Source organism: Macrobrachium nipponense, chromosome 18 (genome assembly GCF_015104395.2).
Source record: "Macrobrachium nipponense isolate FS-2020 chromosome 18, ASM1510439v2, whole genome shotgun sequence".
NCBI lineage: Eukaryota > Metazoa > Arthropoda > Malacostraca > Decapoda > Palaemonidae > Macrobrachium > Macrobrachium nipponense.
The window spans coordinates 72,293,114-72,316,577 of NC_087211.1; the positions used below are offsets into that span (position 1 = coordinate 72,293,114).

The 23,464-nt window shown below is 47.8% G+C and overlaps 1 protein-coding gene across 5 annotated transcripts in view; it reads left to right on the forward strand.

Moving 5' to 3' along the window:
• The window catches only part of LOC135197146 (uncharacterized), a 102,681-nt gene that overhangs the window by 9,150 nt on the left and 70,067 nt on the right, over nt 1-23,464 (forward strand). For all 5 annotated transcript variants that reach the window (XM_064224116.1, XM_064224117.1, XM_064224115.1 and 2 more), the window contains exons 2-4: nt 7,644-7,769; nt 9,305-10,574; nt 20,114-20,234. In XM_064224116.1, coding sequence (XP_064080186.1) covers nt 7,681-7,769; nt 9,305-10,574; nt 20,114-20,234 — 1,480 coding nt within the window. In that variant the 5' untranslated portion in view covers nt 7,644-7,680. The remainder of the gene's footprint in view (nt 1-7,643; nt 7,770-9,304; nt 10,575-20,113; nt 20,235-23,464) is intronic.

Sequence of the window (23,464 nt, forward strand, 5' to 3'; positions counted from 1 at the left end):
TTTACTCAACAAGGGGGAGAAAGTGGATGCCTACATGAGACAAACCCATTACTTTACATTTGCTCATGTAAAGGAAAAAGTTCTTACAATGCTAGTACAAAGAGATACGCTTGCCTCTCTCGTAGTACTCGGGCCCAGAGGTCTGACCATTGATCCTGCGGTGCACACCCCGATCAATCGGACAGAGGCTTGGATCCCTCCCTCGCTCTTACGACCAGGGAGGCATTCCAGGGATGGACGAACACCAGTCTGTTCATCAAAAGACTCAGATTGTTCCTCCCCCAAGAAGTGAAGTCTTCCTATTGTTAAAGGACCGAGGGGTTTGTATTACGTATCGGAACAAATGACAATTTGTCGAAAATTGCATTTTCATACAATCAACTTACCTGGCAGATATATACTTAGCTAAGATCTCGTCGTCCCCGACAGAAATTCAAATTTCGCGCCACTCGCTACAGGTAGTGTCAGGTGATCTACCGGCCTGCCGTGGGCGGGCAGGACTAGGAACCATCCCCGTTTTCTATCATATTTTCTCTGTCGCCGGTGGTATCACATTGTTGCTATTGACCTCCTGACTTAGATTTCATATTTCATCCTTTGATCATCGTTTTTCGGCTTTTTGGTGACGTATCTGGATCGTGTTTTGGCATTCGCTTCTGTGGACTGTTATTGGAATAACTCTTTTGGATTTTTCTCAGTATGTCTGATTCGACTGTGAGTGTGAGAAATGTGTGGTGAATGTAGGCTGGCAGGGTGAGGATACCGAAAGCTTCGGTTGATCCTCACACTGTATGCCGTAAATGTAGGGGGTTTCAGTGTTCTGCTAATAATACTTGTAAGGAATGCAAGGGATTGAATGCAGAAGAGTGGAAGACTTTGACTTCTTATTTGAAGAAGTTAGAGAGGGATAGGGTTAGACGTCTGAAAGGTGTGAGTTCAAGGGCCTATTGAGCCTTTCACGGATAATTTCTAATCCTACTGATGTAGATTCTCCCTATGTATCTCATTTCTCAGAGTGCTTTTTCGGATTCGGCCTCGGAAATCGCCAATCTGAAAGCTACAATTAGAGACATGAAGTCCAAGATGACTGACTTCAAAGGTAAGGCTAGTGAAAGTGAGCATTACAGTGAAGTGAGTTCTCCCAGTGTTGTGGAGGGGGCGTTTGATCGTCCCTGCGACGCTCCCAGGCCTAGACCTCTTCCAAGCTCCCATGCCCAGAGGAGAAGGAAAGTCGAAAGCCTTAAGGAGGTCGTGGGGAATCCCCAACGGTCAGACGTCCCTTCAGCTAGCTCTGCTTCATGGCAGGCGGCTCAAGGACGCTACAGAAAAAGCGTCCTTCGTGAGTGTTTCTCGTCCTCTCCCTCTCCCTCACCTAAACGAGGGTGGAAGGAGTCGAACTTGTCGAGACCGCTGAAGCGTCATATGAAGGAACCTGAAATAGATTCTAGCCCAGAGCGCTTCTCAGATGACGCTCCTTCTTCTATTAAGAAAGCGAAGGTTGTGGCGTACAGCGTCACCTGACGTGTACGCGGGAAGTACCCTTTCCTTCTTCTCCCCCGAGTGATGACGAAAGGCGTCATGCACTAGACGTGGGAGAAGCGTCAAGGAAGATAATTATGGCAGTTCAAGAGCAACTGTCCTCTCTAGTGGGAGTTTTAGCGCCCCGTCGGAAGGACGTGACGCTTCCAATTAAGAAGTCTCGTCCTCTCTCACCTGCTCAACGAGAAGCGTCAGGCAGACGTGAAGCTGCTAAACGTCTTACAGAAGCTTCGAGTTCGAGAGCGAGAACGGGGGCTTACGAGAGTTTCGTAACGCCAGAGAGACGTAAGACGTCTTTTAGACGTGAAGCGTCATTGAATTCGGATCATAGACGTGACGCTCCGTCCAATATTGTGACGCCAATAAGGACGCCTTTGGAGAGCGGAGCGTCTTCCAGGCGCGAAGCGTCATCAAGACGTCAGCAAGAGACGTCAGCCAGGACGCTTGACGAACGGGAAGCGTCATACAAGTGGGAAGCGTCTTCTAATTTTCAAGAGAAGCCGGAGCTTGTGACGCCTTCCAAGACTATTAGAGCGGGAAAGAGGAAAGATTATCATTCCCTTAGCCCCTCTCCTATTAGGAGTTTGTCTCCTCCAGAAGAGGATCGTACGGAAAGGAGAGCGGAGACTCATGTAGATACCGAGTTGGATGAAAACTCGGATGATGAACATCATGGAAGAGAGGGTCTGTCTAACTATAAGGTTTTGACTACCCTGCTTCTTGAGGAGTATGGAGACGAATTGACTCCTGCCGCTCCTCCTTCTCCGCGCTCGCTCTTTTTCTAGTGCTAAGACGAAGAAGCCTTCGTCTTTTCTCAAAATGAGCCCACCATTTCGATGAAGAGGGCCTTAACAATCCTTAGACTCATGGATGAAGTCTAAAAAAGAATTAGTGAACAGTATTCTGCATGCCTCCAGCAAGATTAGCTGGGAAACGAGGCTTTGGTATCAGACGGGAGAAAATATGGGTATTGCTCTCCCTTCTACAACGGAAGCAGATTTTTCGACCTTAGTTGACACTTCACGTCGACAAAGTCTCAATTCAGCACGTATTACGTGGGGAATTTCGGAACTTGATCATCTCCTCAAGGGACTCTTTCATGTATTGGAAGTCTTCAACTTCTTAGATTGGTCCCTTGGGGTGATGTCCAAGAAAGCACATGATTCAGAAGGAATCGAACCTGAAGCCCTGTTATGCATATTGTCTTGTATTGACAAAGCGGTACAGGATGGATCTTTTTGAAATCTCCTCATTGTTTGGAGCAGGTCTTTCTAAAGAAGAGGACTGTATATGGCGCCTTCTTAACAAAGGCAGTCTCTCATGCTCAGAGGGCAGCTCTACTGTATTCGCCTCTATCTGACTTTTTGTTCCCTTCTCAGTTAGTAAAGGACATTGCGCATTCTTTAACTGAGAAGGCGACTCAGGATCTTCTGACGCAGTCAGCAAGAAAGAAGAAACCTGTTTCTGCATCGGACAAGAAAGGACCTAGTACATTCTGTGCAGCCCTTTTCGAGGTGGGTCCGACCTCCAGACCTCCCACTAGAAGGAAGGCTCCGGAAAGAGAGGTAGGTCTGCCTTTCGTCCCTTTAAAAAGGGAAAATGAAGATTCTCTCCTCCAAGCACCAGTAGGTGCCAGGCTCCTGGGATTTGTGGAAGCCTGGACACTGATAAACGCAGACGGCATCTTCATTGGCGATCTTAAGGAAGGGATATCGTATCCCTTTTCCTGAACACTCCTCCCCCTAACGTCAATACCAAGGGAACTATCAGCCAAGTACAGGATCCTGTGCTGAGGGATACTCTTCGATCGATGGTGGAACAAATGTGGGACAAGAGAGCGATTAGAACTAGTACGGGATCAAAACTCCCCGGGGTTTTTACAATCGCCTTTTTCTGGTGGCGAAAGCCTCGCGAGGCTGGAGACCAGTACTGGACGTCAGCTCTCTGAACAAATTTGTTCAGAAGGAGAAGTTCTCCATGGAGACTTCTGCTTCAGTCCTAGCGTCATTACGACAAGGAGATTGGATGGTGTCTCTAGATCTCCAGGACGCCTACTTTCACGTCCCGATCCACCCTTCATCGAAGAAGTACCTCCGTTTCATGACGGGGGGAAGGATCTATCAGTTCAGAGCCTTGTGTTTCGGCCTGTCCACAGCTCCTCAGGTCTTCACAAGTCTGATGAAGAATGTGGCGAGGTTTCTTCACCTCAAAGGAGTAATGTCTCTCTGTATCTGGACGACTGGCTCATCAGGGCCAGATCAGAGAGACAGTGCTTGGAGGACCTAAAGTTAACTCTAGATTTGATCAAAGCGTTGGGATTGCTCGTGAACTCGAGAAGTCTCAGCTGACCCCACCGACAGGACGGCCTTGTCTATCTGGGGATTCGGATGGATTCTCGGGGTTTTCGAGTATTTCCTTCGCAAGGAGAAGAATCGCAAAAGGTTTGCGGGATAGTCTCTCTCTTCTTAGGGAAGCAACATACGTCGGCGAGGGAATGGTTGAGCCTTCTAGGACGCTTTCCTCGCTAGAACAGTACTTCCCACTAGGAAGACTTCATTTACGTCCGCTTCAATTCTTCCTCAAGAAGTCTTGGAGCTGGAAAAACCGGACAATTTCGGACGTTTTTCCCATTCAGTGGAGATAAGTCGCACCTAGAGTGGTGGTTGCCCCCTCTGGAAGAGAACAAAGGGATCTCTCTAAAAACACAGAAACCCAGACCTAGTGTTGTACTCCGACGCGTCGGAGAAAGGTTGGGGAGCGACATTAAGGCTCAGAAGAGGTGTCAGGCACCTGGGAACCAGCACAGGTGACTTGGCACATAAACTGCAAAGAGCTCTTCGCCGTACATCTGGCTTTGAAGAGCCTAGAACCTCTGGTGTCAAAACAAAGTAGTGCAAGTAAACGTGGACAACACCACCGCACTTGCCTACATTCGGAAACAGGGAGGGACGCTCTCCTGTTCCTTTACGAACTGACGAGAGACCTATTGCTTTGGACGTCTCAACAGGAACATCTCCCTGCTGACAAGATTCGTACGGGAGTTAGTAAAGAATGTGAGGGCGGACAGACTCAGCAGGAGGAACCAGGTCCTTCATACAGAATGGACACTACACGAGGAAGTGTGTCTCGATCTCTGGTCTCTGTGGGGACTCCTCATGTGGGATCTCTTGTCGCAACATTCATTCCAAAAGGCTCCCAGTTTTTTGCTCGGTCGTGGAAGATCCAAGAGCACTTATGGTAGACGCCTTCCTGCTAAATTGGTCTCGAGTAGACGTATATGCTTTTTTTCCCCCATTCAAAATCCTGGGGTTAGTAATGAAAAAGTTTGTGGCGTCAAAGGAGACGAGGATGACGTTAATAGCCCCCTTTTGGCCGGCCCAGGAATGGTTCACGGAGGTGGTAGAGTGGGATCGTAGACTTTCCAAGATCCCTACCAAGAAGGACGGATCTTCTCAGACAACCAACACTTCAAAGAGGTACCATCAAAACAAAAACTCCCCGCTCTCGCTCTGACTGCCTTTCGACTATCGAAAGACTTGTCAGAGCGAGAGGCTTTTCTCGCGAAGTGGCAAGCGCGATCGCGAGAGCACGCAGAACCTCCACTACGAAAGTATACCAATCGAAGTGTGAGGTATTTAGAAGGTGGTGTAGATCCAAGAAGTTGTCCTCCTCCACTACCTCTATAGCGGAAATTGCTGATTTCCTGCTATTCCTGAGAGAAAAATCTCATCTAGCCGTATCCCACAATAAAGGGATACAGAAGTATGCTCTCGGCTGTATTCAGGAATAGAGGGTTAGATCTGGCAGATAATAAAGATCTCCACGATCTCATAAGGTCTTTTGAGACTTCAAAGTCTAAGGAACCAGTACCTCCGAACTGGAACCTAGACGTAGTCCTCAAGTTTCTGTCATCGGAAAGATTCGAACCTCCTCATCTGGCATCGTTTAGAGACATAACCAGAAAATGCCTATTCCTATTATCTTTAGCTACGGCAAAGAGAATTAGTGAATTACATGCTCTGCAGGATAAAGTAGGATTCAAGGGAGACTCGGCTATTTGCTCGTTTAAGACCCTGTTTTTAGCGAAAAACGAGAATCCCACGAATCCCTGGCCTAAGTCATTCGAAGTCAAAGGAATGTCGAGTCTCGTAGGCAGAGAAGCAGAGAGGTCTCTATGCCCTGTTAGAGCTCTGAAGTTCTACCTTCAGAGAAAGCATCAGATGGGAGGCTCTAGACAAGGTCTTTGGTGCTCGGTAAAGACCCCACAAGACTGATGTCCAAGAATGCGCTGGCATTCTTTGTAAGAAACGTCATTACAGACGCTCATAAGTGGTGGCTTGACGAAACAGTTACAACTGTGAGAGTAAAGCTCATGAAGTAAGAGCTGTAGCGACGTCTCTCTCGTTTCATAAGAATATGTCGCTTAAAAACATCATAGATACGACATTTTGGAGATGCAACTCAGTATTTGCATCTCATTACTTGAAAGACGTTCGTGTGACATATGAGAAGTGTTTTTCTCTAGGTCCTTTCGTATCGGCGGATACGATTCTGGGTACGGGAGCCGACACATCCTTAAATGTATATACTTTTCTTCTTTTTGGATATGGTCTGGAGTCTCTTCGAACAATGGAGGACTTGGTTTAGCACGGGCGGCCGTCTATGTTGTTCAGTAAGAGACTTGTCATGTCCAATTAGATGAGTATAATTTTTTTTTGGAAATTATGTATGTGTGCGTAGTGGTTTTGAGTTACGGTTGTTGTGACGAGTTCTAACATATGGTTAGGATCAGGTGGTCGGGATTGGTTGTGTGCTCCTTCATAAGGGTGTATTGTCATATAAGTGGATCAGCACCCATTGACAAAGTCCTTTTAGGCTCTGCCGAGTAAGCGGATAAGACCCCTTCGGCAGACCCACGCAAGAACTCTTGGCCATAGATCATATATCTCGCTAAAGTTTCTTGAGGTGATGCAGACTACTGGGCAAACACCCACGAAGTCTACCACCTATCAGGTAGGAACCAAGGTTTTATTTATACCTACAACATATGTTGTTTACCTGTCTATTCCATATAGAAAGCGTCTCTTACCCTCCACCGAAGGGTGCCAATCAGCTATGTATATATCTGACAGGTAAGTTGATTGTATGAAAAAATGATATTGTTATGTTACAATAAAGTTTCATATACTTACCTGGCAGATATATACAATTAAAAGCCCACCCAGCCTCCCCGCAGGAGACAGGTGGAAGAGAGAAAATATGATAGAAAACGGGGATGGTTCCTAGTCCTGCCGCCCAGGGCAGGCCGGTAGATCACCTGACCTACCTGTAGCGAGTGGCGCGAAATTTGAATTTCTGTCGGGGACGACGGAGTCTTAGCTATGTATATATCTGCCAGGTAAGTATGTATGAAACTTTATTGTAACATAACAATATCATTTTTTCCTAACTATACAAACCTGAGTCCTTTTTACATATAGTCCCTCCTCATCCGCCACCCCTCACTCTGCGTATTTTGCATGGGCCAAAAGCAAAAGTGATTTGTTTACCTCCCAGTCGCGCGGCGCGCGACGATCGGACAAGCAGTTAACTACCGTTCTCCCCTTGTTCGAAGCTTACGACCGTTCCAGCTGCCGCTAGCTACTTCCTATTGTTAAAGGACCTCAGGTTTGTATAGTTAGGAAAAATGCAATTTTCGACAAATTGTCATTTTTCGATGTAACTTATGTAGCTTGTTTGCATACTCCTCTTCCTTCAGATTCTGTAATTAAATCTTTCATTGGTTTAGGCTTATCTTTGCTGGAATGGCATTTAACACCCAACATATAACACACATGTTGTGTGCCAAAACTATCAGTTCTGTTGTTAGGAAATACTTATGAGATTTTATACTAATTGGGACTATAATTCCAGTAATTAGTTTCGGAAGATGCCAAGTAATGGTGATGAGTAAGCCTTCTTTACTTACATTGTTGTAACATCTAAACAATCGTATTTAATTTTTGAACTTTCAAAAATACTATTCTTAAAACAGTTACGGTAAACATTACAATCTGTGATCATGAGCCATGTACAAGTTCATAAGGATTTTGGTCTTGTTTCAGAATCTTCTGTTTTGGGTTATTGAGGGATTAGAAAAAGATGCTAGGAAGTCGCCGCAAAACTTATGCTGAAAAGGTTCCTGTGTCACCCTTGAAGAAAGTCACATTTTATGGACCTGTAACAAGTAGGTAAGTAACTGTAGGCTGATTATTATGGAAAAATTGAAGTGCAGCTCTACCAAATATTAGAATAGAACCTGCCAGCTCAGTATCCTGATGTGGTTTGAATCTCTTAAGACTCATAGAAATTTTATATGATGCTACATTGTGTGTTAAGTTACCTTGCCTCTCCTGTCCTGAATTAAAGTTTTCATCAGGTGAAGGATGGTATGAAAAACATTTAAGTCAGAAAAGAAAGTTATTATAGTTTGTTAAGTACAGTATTATTACATAAACGGAGTGATCCAGCAAATAATGTGAATTCATCTCAAGCTGTTTAAGATTGACATGAATGCCTTTTTAAAAACTGCAGCTACTTTAATCATGCATTATTTGAAATTATAATTAAAAATTAGATACTTTTTAGCATTCAAATGATTTTTCTGAAATGTGCATATTTTATAAAGAATATATTCTCTTTCAGTAACTATATAAAAAAGCTGCTCCTATTTACTATGACTGTCTCTGCTATAGGGAATTATGAATGGCAGGTTTGCCTATAAGCTCACTGAAATGTCTTGCAAAAAGCTGAAGTGTTTCCTTAGGTGCATAGTTACTGTCATTTAGCTGCTTTGGTGAAGGCAAACCAAGTTTAGGTAAAGCTAGTAGCAGAAATAGAAAATTGTAGGTACCACAGCATGACATTTTTAAGATGGAAAAAGAAACCCACAAGATTATTGAGTATAACTTGTTTACTTGTAAGTATTTACATAGTATTTTTGTTAACACCCGAGTACTTTCTTGCCCTATCTATGGCCCTTTCTCAAGAAATGTGTAGGTGGTCAGACTGGGTTAAGGCTCACCAGTCTTCAGGAACTTCTTGTTGAGTTAATTTCTTGGACCTTCCTACAGGTTTTCCTTCTATTCCCATACCTAATACTTTTTTATGGAACTTTCTTCCCCCTTCTTTTATTCCAGCATGTTGGTACTACATATCTTAAAAAATTCATCATTTATGATACAGTCTTCACACTATTTTCTAAATTTTCTTTGTTAATGCCCATGATTCTGCTGCCTAGAATGGTACAGGTATTATTTACCTATTGTAAGTCTTTGCTGTCTTTACTGTCTCATCAGTAGTGCTACTGTGTACTAGCTTTTTCTCTCCATTTCATCCATGCTGCAGATACTCTTTCTTACTGGACTCTCGACTCTAGCTTCACAATCCAGTGCCTCTCCAAGGAAATGAAAATGCTCTACCTCAAACAAGCAAATATGTATTGATAAAATTAGATATACGTAGTTTGAAAGTTCTTTGCCTCATCTGAGATGTATATGAAGGCATATTTAAAGCAACATTATAATAATATTTGTTTTGCTAAAATTGCTTTTTCTGAAATAGGAGTAGGTAAAAAAATACTACATCAGAAATTGATAGTGTTCTGCTAAGTAGTTAGTTAATTATACATATAGTGTTCTAGTCTGTATTTTTACTAATGCTTCTCTTAGCATTCATGTGACTCATTTGTGAGTGTCTTTGCAAATATTCTTAATGTTTATTGCAGAAAAGGGGAACAGCTTCGTCATGTAGGAAATCAGGCTGTTTCTCCCAGGAGAACCGTATTTTCAGTATCACAGTCTTCACGCAGCAAACATGACATAGATTTTAACTCAACAGTGCATTTACGTCCCAAGAGTAGTGAAGAAAGACCTCATTCTAAAACATCTGTGTTAGGAAAACAAATGAAAACAAGACTAAATTGCAATCATACTAAACCAAAGTGTGAGGCTTGCATTGCCAGTAAAAAGAAAGCAGCAAAGCAGAGGCATAGGTCACTTATAGCAGACATTCCAAGACAAAGCCATGTTTTACCCTCTACAAGAAGTCATCCTAGAGGCAGCACAGATGGTAGGAAACTCTATGACAAAGATGATGGAAACAATTCATTATCCATTTTAGATGCAACTTGGAAACCAGGGTTGGATACTTATGCTGGACAGCAGAATGGATTGGATAATAATGGTACTTTTTCAGTTAACAATGGTTTGAAATCCAGGCAGTCCTCAGAGGAAGGGACTAGGAAGAAGGTTCAGTTTGTTGATGGAATTGCCAATAAAGAAGAAAATTTACCTAATCATTCAAGAAGTTACATTGTGAATGATTCTGCAAGTAAACAGAGCAGTGACTGGCATGGCCTTCATAGGAAAGATAATTCATGTAATTTGCAAGCAGATTCTGACACTATAAAAAGTGACAATAATACTGAGCATCGTGAAAGTGAAAGGCGGCATGGATATTCATCAAATAAAGATGATGAATATGATAGCACTACTACTGACCAAGATACAAAACTTGGAGATGGTGACACTTGTAAAATATGTGATTCACTGAAGCGTCGGTGTTCAAAACATTCAAAGATCGATCCCTTGTTAGGTTCTAAAAGAGACTGGCATCCACCTGATAGGCAACGTTCTCACTCGTTACCAATATCATCTTCTAGTTCTGAAGCTGAACACTGTGTGTTGTGCCAAAGATATAACAAAAAGCACTACTACATTGATAGCTCAGGCTCCTGCAGCCTGTGTGAAGTTCCCTACAGAAATCGACAGATGCCTAGTTGTTTGCATCACAAGGTACCTGAAGCTTCAGCACAATGTTCACACCATACACAGTTAAGGCCTCCAATCCACAGACAGAGGTCTACTCCAGTGTTTTTCTCAGATGGAGAGGAGGACTATCTACTGAAGAGAAAAATTCCTTATGAGCCCAAAACAGAATTAGTCAAAGACCTGAAGAAGAAACTGGAGGATGATTACCTTCACAGAGAATATTTAGTAAGTGCAGTATCATTTTATTTCAGCCCAAGTATTACATATTTGATTATAACATAGTCTGTTTATAGAAAAATCCTAGTTTTGTATTAGATTTTATTTGCACATTTGCCAATCTTTTGAAACAACTGTAACATTAGTTAGCTCTCATGAAGCCATTTTTTTTTTATTTGATAATGAAGTATGTAGTACCAACTAAATGTTTGGAACAATCCCTATAGAGTTCAAGTTTTAACACTTTTAAGTTTGTTAGATACCTGCTACCAGACTTCTGCATATTCGTCTGCTTCATTTCTGTCAAGAAATTAAATTTGCTTTAAAATTCACTATTGCCTCCATTTGCAAAACTTAACAATTTTTTGTGTGGAATAATTGTAGTGATGTGGTTGGCTTTTATTTGTTTTCTTTGTTCGCTGTAAATTGAGTGGCGTGTAATTTTTTCTAGTGATTTTTCTATGTTATACTTACCAAACTCTTGCACCAAAGCATGAATGTGTGATTTTTATGAGGACATGTAGAATGTGCATCATGACACACCCCTTTCAGTCTTTATCATTGTATGGATAATATTCGATTTAGGTCCAATGAACCAATAAATTTGGCTTGCAGAAAATGGCATAAAGGAAAAAATGCAAAGAGAATCTGAGTTTTTTGGGTGATTTATCTTTAGGGCATAGCACATGGTCAGTCTGTTTTATGCTTCCTAGATCAAAACCCCTTCTATAAAGGTAACCTATTACTTCCTCCGCCTGTGAAACATCAAAAGAAATAGATGACATTCCAAGTTTGTTCCGACACGGCATACAAACCTTCGGTCCTTTTACAATAGGAAGGTACTAGCGGCAGCTGGATAGGTCGTAAGCTTTCGAACAAGGGGTTCGGTAGTTAACTGCTTGTCCGACAGGCGCGCGCGACTGGGAGGTAAACAAATCACTTTTGCTTTCGGCCTCACAGCGAGTAGACGTGTGTGTTCGACGCTCTCTGCCCGCTTATCGTCGTTGCTTTCCTTGAGTATATGGTTGTGTTTGTGTATGAAAGAATCATTGTAAGTACAATCATTTCTCTTTATTCATTGAATTGTGATATTTTGGTCAATCATGGAATCTCCTCGCCTCGCTACCCCACGGAGACTATGCCCGGGTACCGAAGGGCGCAAATGCGGAAAGTTCCGCTCATTCCCGGAAATTGACCCACATATTTTGTGCGCTCGGTGTCGGGGGCGCGAATGCACCCGAGCCGAGCCCTGTGAAGTGTGTAATAATTGGTCGGAGGCGCAGTGGACTTTGTATGAGGGCAGGAAGAAGCGAAGGCCTGCAAAGGAGTCGTCGGAAAGCTCTCCCGCGACTCCTTTGGTTACGGACACTTCGTCTTCTTTCCTGCCGCCCGCTCAGCTCCCACGTTTGGCGCCTTCCCCTTCGGGGGGGGTTTCTAGGTCCTTCTCTTCACCCGACTTGTCGAGTGTGGAGGAGGGCGCTAGATACCCTGACGTCGAGTTGTACTCTGGGTCCTCTATCCGTTCGTCTTCGCGCGAGCGGGTAGAGGATCCTGCTAATCACCCGACTTTTGCTTCCTCAGGTGCGGTTGCCGCGAAGGACGACTTCGGACAGGTGTGGGCATCGTTGGGGCTGCAGGGCGTGCCGAGTGTCCAGGGGCTGCTCTACCATCTCGCTGGCTCCATGGCGGTCACGCATGCGACGGTTACGACCACCACCACGACCCTTACAACACCTGGCTACGCTTCACCTCCTCACCTGGTGTACACCCCGCACGCGGTCTCTGTAACACCAACTACATCGGTGCAGGGGCCAGTCGCCGTACCACGGGGGAGTGTGATGCCGCCTCCTGGGTTTGCCGTGCTGCCGCGACCGACTTGCGTGTGCCCGAAGAGCTCGCCCTGGACCTCCCACCAGTACCAAGGATGTCTGTGCCGCTGGTCCGTCCAACTGGACCGCCTGCACAGCCTGCCGTACCTGCCGTACCTGCCCAGCCGCTGTTCACGGACGTGACGTTGATGACCACTGCTGCCGTTCCTGTACCTGCTCCTGCCGTCTCTACTGCTGTTCCTGTGATGCCTGCACCTGCTGACGTTGTTCCTGTTCCTGGCTCCGCTGCTCCCGATGCTGATCTGTTCGGACAGGTGCGTCCGGGCCCTGTTGCTTCGGCAACAGCAGCCCCGGCTCCGCTCTGGATGACAGATCTGACATCGGTCCTGAGGAGGTTGACGAAGAAGAAGAGGAAGAGGAGGAAGGTGTCGTCATCGTCTTCATCGTCTTCTTCGTCGTCGTCGTCGTCGGCCGCCTCTTCCCTTCTTCTTCTAAGGCTCCCCCCCGCCTAAGAAGAAGAAGGTCGCCTCCCCCCCCCTAAGAAGTCCTCCTCGGGAACTTCTAAGGGCCCGTCTCGCTCTGGTGAGACGGGGGGTTCTTCCGCTGGTCACCCTGCTCCTTCGGGAGCAGGACCCGTCTCTTCTTCCGCAAGGAAGAAGACTACGGGGACCAGAGGAGTGCCGGTGTTAGCCGGCACTTCCTCACCTGCTGTTAGTGGTTCGGCCACGGCAGCAGGATCCGTCTCGGCCTCTCGCTCGCGAGAGGTACCGAGTGTACGGTCGCCTAACAGCGACCGTGCAGCTAGGAACCAGACCTCTGAGCCAGCTCAGCGTCAGGTTCATGGCATGGAGCGGAAGACTGGTGACAGCCGCTCACGCGACTCTCACCAGACCAGCTCTCGCTCTCGCGGCGAGCAGCTGGCCACCCGGGCGGACGTGAACGGGGTCCATGACCGGCCACGGCTGAGGCTGGGAAGAGGTCCCCCGTTCGCCGGCACCAGCCACGGCTGGTACCAGCGACGTGACGCGCCGTGAGGATACGCACCGGTCTCACCGTGACAGTGGAGCTCGCCGGTCGCCTGACCGTCACTCTCACAGAGAGCGATCGGGTACGGCGACCAGCACCAGCTCCTCTGACACACGAGACCCGGGGCCCGTGCTGTTCTCGGTCCAGCCGTTCTCCACAGCGAGACGGCTCGACTAGGCCTGCAGCTCGATCGCCACCACGGGTTGACGATCGCCTGCAGCTTCCAAGCCCACTGGTTCTGCCAGCGAGCGAGGAGGGAGCGTCAGGTCTGCCTCTCCCATACCTTCAACCTCCTCAGGTTACACCGGGAGGGGCGAGGTATTGAGGAGTGATCGTGAGGGGTGCGCCCCTCAGGATCCCACCACGTCGTCATACGTACCAGGCACGGTTCTCGGACCAGCCAGGTCGTACGCACAGGTGGTTGGAGGAGACCGAGAGGGGTCTGTCGCTGTTCCTCCCCTCGAGGGAGGAGGGTCTCGGGAGATGCTCCTGTTTGAGGGACTGGATGGTCGACTCCGCAGGACGCAGTTACTCCTGAGATCCAGAGGAACTTTGCCGAGGTTATTGCGCTGATTCGTCAGCACAACGACCTCGGGGAAGGATCGCCGCTCCCACCATACGAGCCCACGTCCCGGCTCGAGTCGTTCTGGGGCCTGAAGAGGGAACCCAGACCGACGGTGGGTTTGCCGCGTTCCGAGCTTGCAGACTCAGTGCTGGACCAGGTAGAATCGCTTGTCTCCGGACAAGACGGTTCTCTCAAGTCTGGGCAGGTCGAGCAAGCTGCTTCCACCACCTCCTCTGCTGCGACAGCGGCGTTTTTTACGTGCCATCCGAGGATCCGATGCCGCCCAAACAGGTGAACCCGGAGTTAGCCAGGCTGACTCCGGGTGTGTCTCTGCAGCAGCTCCTGTCCGAGAACCTATGGTTCTCGCAGCAAGAGGCACTCGGCCTGGAATCTACTGCCATGGCAGCTTTCCAGGCCGTCTCCTGGCTAGATCTGTGGTCCCTCACAGTATCTAAGGTCGCAGCCAACTCCGGGGGAATTTCTCCCGAAGATGACTCGGCCTTTAGGAGACTTTGCCAGTCTGGAGGAAGAGCCATCTCCTTCCGTTGCCCCACTCCAGACGGTGAACCTGTGGGCCAACCTGGTTCTCCGACGAATGGGACGCTGTCCTTACTCGGGTTTCCAGGGCGGCCGGGCGTGAAGCGGCGTTGGGTCTTCGCAACGGACCTTTACGGAGTTCCACATCTCTCTTCCCAGGAGAGATGGTGGACGCTGCGGTGGACAGACGGCGCACTGACGACAGTGACCGTCTGGTTCACCAGGCAGTCTCGAAGGCTTCTGGGCAGCCTCGGACGCGGCCAAGTCTAAGAGCTCGGCTAGCGCTTTCCTCGGTGGCTAAAGACGGTAGCTGCGTCGAAGCCCCGGGGAAAGACTCTGTCTTCTTCGACTTCTACCAAGGGGAGCCGTAACCAGCCCTCCTCCCAGCCCTCCTCCTCCCGTGGAGGCTCTGGAAGAAGTCGAAGAAAGGGGGGAAACGCTAGGGACGGCGTTCCCCCTCACCTGCTGCCGGAAGTGGGGGGGTGCCTGGCCAGCCATTGGGCAACTTGGCAGCGCTACGGCGCCGAGACCTGGATTGTAGATGTCCTTCGGGAGGGATATCTATTACCCTTCGATAACAGCAGTCGTACGTTCCAGGGTCATCGAAGGACGTAGCATTGAGACAGGAGATCAAGACCATGCTGAGCAGAGAGCTGTAGAAATCGTCACGGATCAGTCACCAGGCTTTTACAGTCGACTCTTCCTGGTGGAAAAGTCTACGGGAGGCTGGCGCCCGGTGATAGATCTCTCTCCTCTGAACCGGTTTGTTCGCCAGACCCGGTTCACGATGGAGACGGCAACGTTCAGTGCTCGACTCCATCAGGGAGAACGATTTCATGCTTTCAGTGGACTTGAAGGATGCGTATTTCCAAATACCCATTCATCAGTCCTCCAGAAAGTACCTCCGCTTCATCCTCGACGGGACGGTGTACCAGTTCAGGGCACTTTGCTTCGGTCTCTCAACCGCCCCACAGGTGTTCACGCGAGTGTTCACTCTGGTGTCTGCTTGGGCCCATTCGCACGGGATACGTCTGATGAGGTATCTCGACGATTGGTTAGTCCTGGCGAGCTCCCGCTCGCAGTTGCTACAGGACAGGGATCGACTGCTCGAGTTCTGTCGCGATCTGGGGATCGTTGTGAACTTCGAAAAGTCCGATCTCGAGCCCAAGCAGAGGATGAAGTACCTGGGTATGCTGATCGACACTTGGTAGCAGGGCGAGTCTTCCCCGCAGACTCGCGGATCAGCAGATTCAGGGAGGCAGCCAACCGTTCCTGTCTCGGCAGGAACAGGTAGCTCAGCGATGGCAAGTCGTGATCGGACCACCTGTCGTCACTCGAGAAGTTAGTCCCTCACGGGCGTCTTCACCTGCGGTCTCTTCAGTGGAGACTAAAGGAGAGTTGGTCACAGGCGACGGATCCCCCAACCCAAGCTTTCCAGTGTCAACTGACACCGGAGGTGAGGCAGGACCTGGTGGCTGGACGACAGGAACCTCTTAAGAGGAGTGCCTCTGCGCACTCCCCCCCCGGACATTCAGCTGTTCTCAGACGCATCGACCGAGGGATGGGGCGCACACCTGGAGGAGTTGCTGACTTCAGGAGTGTGGGACGAGAACGACAAGCACCTTCACATCAATGTACTGGAACTCAAGGCAGCGTTCCTCGCTCTCCAAGAGTTCCAGGACCGCTTGATGGGACACTCAGTGGTGTTGATGTGCGACAGCACCACGGTAGTGGCCTACGTCAACAAACAGGGGGGCCTAGTGTCTCTCCCGTTGTACCAGTTGACTCGGCAGGTGCACGAGTGGGCCGAGGCACACTCAATAGAGCTGTCAGCACGCTACATTCCAGGGAAGAGGAATGTAGTAGCAGACACGCTCAGCCGTCGGGATCAGGTGATAGGGACTGAGTGGTCCCTACACCAGGACGTGGCGGAAAGGCTCTTCGACCTGTGGGGGCGACCAGTCGTGGATCTGTTTCGCCACCCGGCACAACAGGAAGCTCCAGGTGTTCTTCTCGGCCGTGCCGGACCCATGGGCAGTGCAGAGGACGCTCTTCAACACCCGTGGGACAACCTCTTCGTCTATGCCTTTCCCCCGTTCAGCCTGATTCGCAAGGTGATCAGTCGAGCACTGGTCACCCCGAATCTCAGGATGATCCTGGTGGCTCCCAAATGGCCACAGGCCATTTGGTATCCGGACCTGCTGGCTCTTCTCGCAGGAGAACCGAGAGAGATTCCCCCTTGGCACAACCTTCTCGCCCAGCCACACGTCGAGCGGTCCACCACCCGAGCAGTCCAGTCCCTAACGTCTTCACGGCTGGCTGTTATCCACCATCTCTTGCGAACGAGAGGCTTTTCTCGTAGCGCAGCAACAGAGATGGCTGGAAACGTCCGTCAGTCCTCTGCAGCTGTGTACCAGGGGAAGTGGCCGTCTTCTGTGGTTGGTGTCGTAGACGGGGTCTATCTCCTCTCAGAGCCACTCTTCAGCAGGTAGCGGATTTCCTCGTTTTTTCTTCGCCGAGAGAAGCTCCTCTCAGTCCCCACAGTCAAAGGATACAGAGCGCCCTGGCTCTCGTCCTGAAACTGAGGGATTGGACATCTCGAACTCGTTCGAGATCTCCTTGCTTATGAGGAGCTTCGAAAGGTCTTGCCCACCCACCCGGGAACTCAGGCCCCCTGCGTGGGATGTGACTCTCGTCCTTAGGAGTTTGACTCGAACGCCGTTTCGAGCCACTCCGAGAGTCGTCAGACAGGGATCTGACCTCAAGACCCTCTTCTTGCTGGTCCTGGCATCGGCGAAGAGAGTAGGGGAACTTCATGGTCTTTCCTATGATGTACGACACTCCAGGGTATGGGGATCTGTGACGCTCGATTTCGTCCCGAACTTCGTTGCGAAGACTCAGAAACCGTCGGTCCCTGACGACAGGTTCGAGTCACGATTCCCTCCCTAATGGACTTCACCGATAATGATGGCGGATGAGATGCTGCTTTGTCCTGTGAGGGCTCTACGGCGCTATCTGAAGAAAACTCGACACCTCAGGCCTGAGTGTCGACGCCTCTTCGTTAGCACCGGGTCACCAAGAAAGAAGTATCCAAGAACACTCTTTCATTCTGGCTGCGTGAGGTCATCAGGTAGGGCGTATGAGGCTGATGGTAGTGACGACATCCGTACGTCCCGTCCGAGAGCTCACGAAGTCAGAAGTATTGGCCCCTCGTTGGCGTTTCGTAAGAACTTCTCCGTGGCGCAGGTCCTGAAGGCAGGGGTCTGGTCTAACCAGACTACCTTTACGTCCTTCTACCTTCGGGATATTGCCCACAGGTCCTTGGATACCTTTTCCTTGGGACCCGTGGTGGCGGTGCTCAACAAGTTGTGTAGCTAACCCAGACCCTCGCAGGCTGAAACAGCATCGAGTCCTGGTGTGACTGTGTGGATGGATGTGTGAGTGAGTGAGTGACTGGCTCCCTCTTCCCACTTTTTTCTCTTTTTCCTCCTCCTCTACCTGTGGGCAGAGGGCCACGGTCGTCACTACGCTGGATGAGGACGAGATGCAGGTGAGCTATATGACAGAGCCCCATCCTATCTCTTTCACTAGGGATAGGAGCAGAATATCCACCACTTCCTCCTACAAGGGGGGGGAAGTGGATGCCTACAAGAGTCAAACCCATGACTTTATATTTGCTCCTGTACAGGAACAAGTTCTTACATTGCTGGTACGAAGAGATACGCTTGCCTCTCTCTTAGTACTCGGTCCAGAGGTCTGACCATTGATCCTGCGGTGCACACCCCGATCAATCGGACAGAGGCTTGGATCCCTCCCTCGCTCTTACGACCAGGGAGACTTCCAAGGTTGGGCGAACACCAGTCTGTTCACAAAAGACTCAGATTCCTCCCACCAAGAAGTGAGTCTTCCTATTGTAAAAGGACCGAAGGTTTGTATGCCGTGTCGGAACAAATGACAATTTGTCCAAAATTGCATTTTTCCTAACTATACAAACCTGAGGTCCTTTTACACATAGCCCCACCCACCTCATGCCACCCCTCACTCTGCAGTTTTTGCATTGGGCCAAAAGCAAAAGTGATTTGTTTACCTCCCAGTCGCGCCTGCGCGCCTGTCGGACAAGCAGTTAACTACGAACCCCTTGTTCGAAAGCTTACGACCTATCCAGCTGCCGCTAGTACCTTCCTATTGTAAAAGGACCTCAGGTTTGTATAGTTAGGAAAAATGCAATTTTGGACAAATTGTCATTTTTTAAAACTGTACTGCTAATTAGGTAATTTTTTAAAAACTATACTTATTTAAAAACTATCCTTATTGATAATATGTTCTACCAACCAATAATCTTTTGATCACATTTAATAATTTATTTTGTCTTAAAAAGAAGTTGACATAAAAATTAGGAATTTATTTGTGAACAGGCCTCACAAAGGAACATTGATTTTTTCAATAATTCATCTTGGAAGAAGTCTTATTCAAGTTGCTCATTTGGAAATCTAAACATCTAATCACCTGAACCATATGGTCAAGTATGTGACATCTCAAATTGTAGCAGCTGTGAAGCTCTACTTGGGGTATCCACATGCATTTTCTAGTTTCTTGACTTACTGAAAGTCTATTATGGGGCTCTTGTGATTTTAGAGCTATTTTCATGCATCATTTGGATGTTATCTTGTACAAGGTCCAACCAGTGCTTTGCAGAAATCACTATGATAAAAGGCCTAAATCTCTGCTACAGTAAGAAAATTATTGGTTCAGATTAGAATTCTGTTAGGCAAGATTGTTGGTACATTTTTCAAGACTTTTCATTCCTGGGTTCTAGGAAATACTCATGATAGGGTTAGTATGTATTTGCTTTTACTTTCTCTATTCTGTAGGTATATGAACCCTAGTCATACATATTTCATAAATGGTTATTGTGCAAAATTCAAGGTTAGTAAACATGTTTCTTATTCTGTTGGGTTTGCTCTCCTGCAGAAGCACTGAATGAAGACCTAAAGAGAAGATGGATAATTTCTCTTGGTGGCAGGGAAAATTTCCTTTTGAGAAAATAATTCTGATCATTGATTGGCTGTAGTAAAAACTTGGTGCTTTGCTAGCAAGAAGTTTTTTGTATTTTTGGAACAAAAAGTACTTTAAATATCAGTTGTTTTTGGTTTTTGTGCAAGAACCTAAATAAATGAATGTTAAGTGTCCTGGTAGTTATTTCAAAAACTAAATAAGAATATACAGTAATCGTATATAATAATAACATAACTTTTTTTTAAACAATGTATTTCATGCCTAGCTGTGTAGTAGTTGTATTTTTAAAATGTCAGGCTGTTTACTTCTTTTATATCTCTTATGATAGATTTTGCACTGAATTCTAAAACCTTAAATGCAAATAGAAAAACTAAATGCAGTGTGGGCATATGCCTGACAAATGGATTTCCCAACAGGTATTTGCAGTGATACTCACGTACAGGATTGTAAAAGTATTGTATGCTTTTTTATTTACATGTAGTATTTTTCAATGGCCCCTGTGTGTGTATTCCAAATGAATAGAGTTCATCCTATGATAATAATAATAATACAGATGTAACAATTTCTTTTCACAGAGAAAGAGGAGAAATTTCCACAGACGTTGGAGGTCTTGGGATGCAGAAGATCTGGAAGATCTTCGGAACTTCCGTCAACATAGGTGTGAAAATCTGCATGAATATATGCCTCAGCATAAATGTAAGTAATATTGTGTGCTCCTGGTTACTGTATTAATGGAGACAGTAAAGTACTGTAGTGTAGTGAGATTCTTCTTGAAGGCTGGTAGTTAACTGATTGAATTGTTTACTTGAAAGTAGTAGCTTGTTGGCGTGTACCACAGTTTTCATGGCTTGTCAGTTGCAAATTCATGTAACAAAACTACTCCCAAAATAGATTTTCATACATTCAACTTCCCTGTCAGATATATACTTAGCTATAGACTCCGTCGTCCCCGACAGAAATTCAAATTTCGCGGCACACACTACAGGTAGGTCAGGTGATCCCGCCGCCTGCCGCTGGGTGGCAGGAATAGGAACTATTACCGTTTTAAGCCAGATTTTTCTCTGTCGCGGTACTAGTAACATCGTTGCTAGTTCCTCCTGACTGAATTTCGAATTTCATTACGCCGTTGATCTTTTGGACTGCTATTTGGTGACGTATTGGATCTTTGGTTTGGCATACCGCTATTGTGGACTGTTTTTTGGATTTGGCTTTGGAATTTCTCATAATGTCTGACGTGTCGATTTCGTTCAGAGTGTGTGAATGAAAGAATTGTTTTGTGAGACTGCCGAAAGCTTCGGTGGATCCTCACACCACTTGTAAAAATTGTAGAGGGAATGTATGCTCTCAATTGAATACATGTGATGAGTGCAAGAATTTGAATGAGGAGGAATGGAAGTTGCTTAATTCCTACCTAAGAAAGTTGGATAGAGATAGGGCTAGAAAAGCCTCTTCCAAGAGTGTAAGTAGGTCGGTCTCTAACGAGCCAGTTAGCGGACTATTGCCTATTGATAACCCTATTGTTTCCTCCCATACAGCTTTACCTTCCCGATTATCGGACTCGGCAAGCTCAACATCTGAAATTGCGAGTCTGAAAGCTTCGCTTAAGCATATGGAACAAAAAATTAAAGAACTGGAAGGTAAGTGCAGTGAAAGTGTTCCCAGTGAAGTGGAGGGTGCGTCTGATCGGCTCTGTCTCGCTCCCAGGCCTAGACCTCTTTCAAGCTCCCAAGACAGTGGAGAGAAATGTCGAAAGCTGCAGGGAGGTTTCAGAGAATCCCCACCGGTCAGGTGTCCCCTCGGCAGATCCTGTAGTTACGTCCCGGGCTGCCAAGGATAGTCGTTGGAAAGACGTCCTGAAACAGTGTTTTTCTTTGTCTGATTCCTCATCTAAAAAAGGATGGAGTTCAGATAGATTGTCGAGACCTTCGAAGAGATCTTGGAAGTCTCCTTCATTTGACTCAAGCCCTGAAGAATTTCCGGAAGAATATCCTCCGGAAAAGAGGAAGAAGAAGGTACTATATTCAGAAGCTCCTTCTCCTGCATCGGGAATTGGAAAGAGAGACGTAGCTACGAAGATGTTAGAGGATATGCAGAAACAGATATCTTCGCTAGTAGGAGTTCTTAAGTCTGATCCGCCTAGAAGGAAGGATAGATTTCTCCCGATCAAAAGATCCCGTCCTTTAGAACTATCTGAGAGCTCGGACGAGGCGCCTGCCAGAAGCCTGGCGCCAGCCAGACGTCAGGCTACTGTCAAGCGCAAAACGCCGTCAGGGCGACATGATATATATAGGGAACTTCCTACTGGAAAGAAAGCACATGAGATGTCCGAATCGAGGAGTAAAATTGGAACTCCCGAAATCGGACGAACTCCTGAAATGAGGCGCAAAGAGCCTGAGGCGCCTGAAGCGCCTGAAGGGAGGCGCAAAGTAACTGAAGATCCTGGAACTTTTTTGGCGAGGCGAAAAGAGTCTGGAGCGCCTGAAATGAGGTGTAAAGCTCCTCAAGTACGTAATAGAAATGAGGCGCAACGCGCCTGAAAAGCCTGAAGTGGCTAAAAGGAAATTTGTTCCGACACGGCATACAAACCTTCGGTCCTTTTACAATAGGAAGGTACTAGCGGCAGCTGGATAGGTCGTAAGCTTTCGAACAAGGGGTTCGGTAGTTAACTGCTTGTCCGACAGGCGCGCGCGCGCGCGACTGGGAGGTAAACAAATCATCACTTTTGCTTTCGGCCTCACAGCGAGTGGACGTGTGTGTTCGACGCTCTCTGCCCGCTTCTCGTCGTTTGCTTTCTTGAGTATATGGTTGTCTTTGTGTATGAAAGAATTCATTGTAAGTACAATCATTTCTCTCTTTTCATATTATTTGAAGTGTTATTGATTAATGATGGAATCTCCTCGCTCGCTACCCCACGGAGACTATGCCCGGGTACCGAAGGGCGTAAATGCGGGAAGTTCCGCTCTTTCCCGGAGATAGACCCTCATATTTTGTGTGCTCGGTGTCGGGGGCGCGAATGCACCCGAGCCGAGCCATGTGATGTTTGCAATAATTGGTCGGAGGCGCAGTGGACTTTGTATGAGGGCAGGAAGAAGCGAAGGCCTGCAAAGGAGTCGTCGGAAAGCTCTCCCGCGACTCCTTTGGTGACGGACACTTCGTCTTCTTCCTGCCGCGCCTCAACTTCCACCTATCGCGCCTTCCCCTTCGGGAGGGGTTTCTAGGTCCTTCTCCTCTCCTGACTTGTCGAGTGTGGAGGAGGGCGCTAGATACCCTGACGTCAAGTTGTACTCGGGTCCTCTATCCGTTCGTCTTCGCGCGAACGGGTAGAGGATCCCCTAATCACCCGACTTTTGCCTCCTCAGGTGCGGTTGCCGCGAAGGATGACCTCGGACAGGTGTGGGCATCGTTGGGGCTGCAGGGCGTGCCGAGTGTCCAGGGGCTGCTCTACCATCTCGCTGGCTCCGTGGCGGTCACCCATGCTACGGTCACGACCACCACCACGACCCTTACAACACCCGGCTACGCTTCACCTCCTCACCTGGTGTACACCCCGCACGCGGTCTCTGTGACACCCACTACATCGGTGCAGGGGCAGTCGCCGTACCTCGGGGGAGTGTGATGCCGCCACCTGGGTTTTGCGTGCTGCCGCGACCGGACTTCGTGTGCCCGAAGAGCTCGCCCCTGGACCTCCCACCGGTACCTAGGATGTCTGTGCCGCTGGTCCGCCCATCTGGACCGCCTACACAGTCTGCCGTACCTGCCGTACCTGCCCAGCTGCTGTCCACGGACGTGACGTTGACCACTGCTGCCGTTCCTGTACCTGCTCCTGCTGTCTCTTCTGCCGTTCCTGTGATGCCTGCACCTGCTGATGTTGTTCCTGTTCCTGGCGCCGCTGCTCCCGATGCTGATCTGTTTTCGGACAGGTGCGT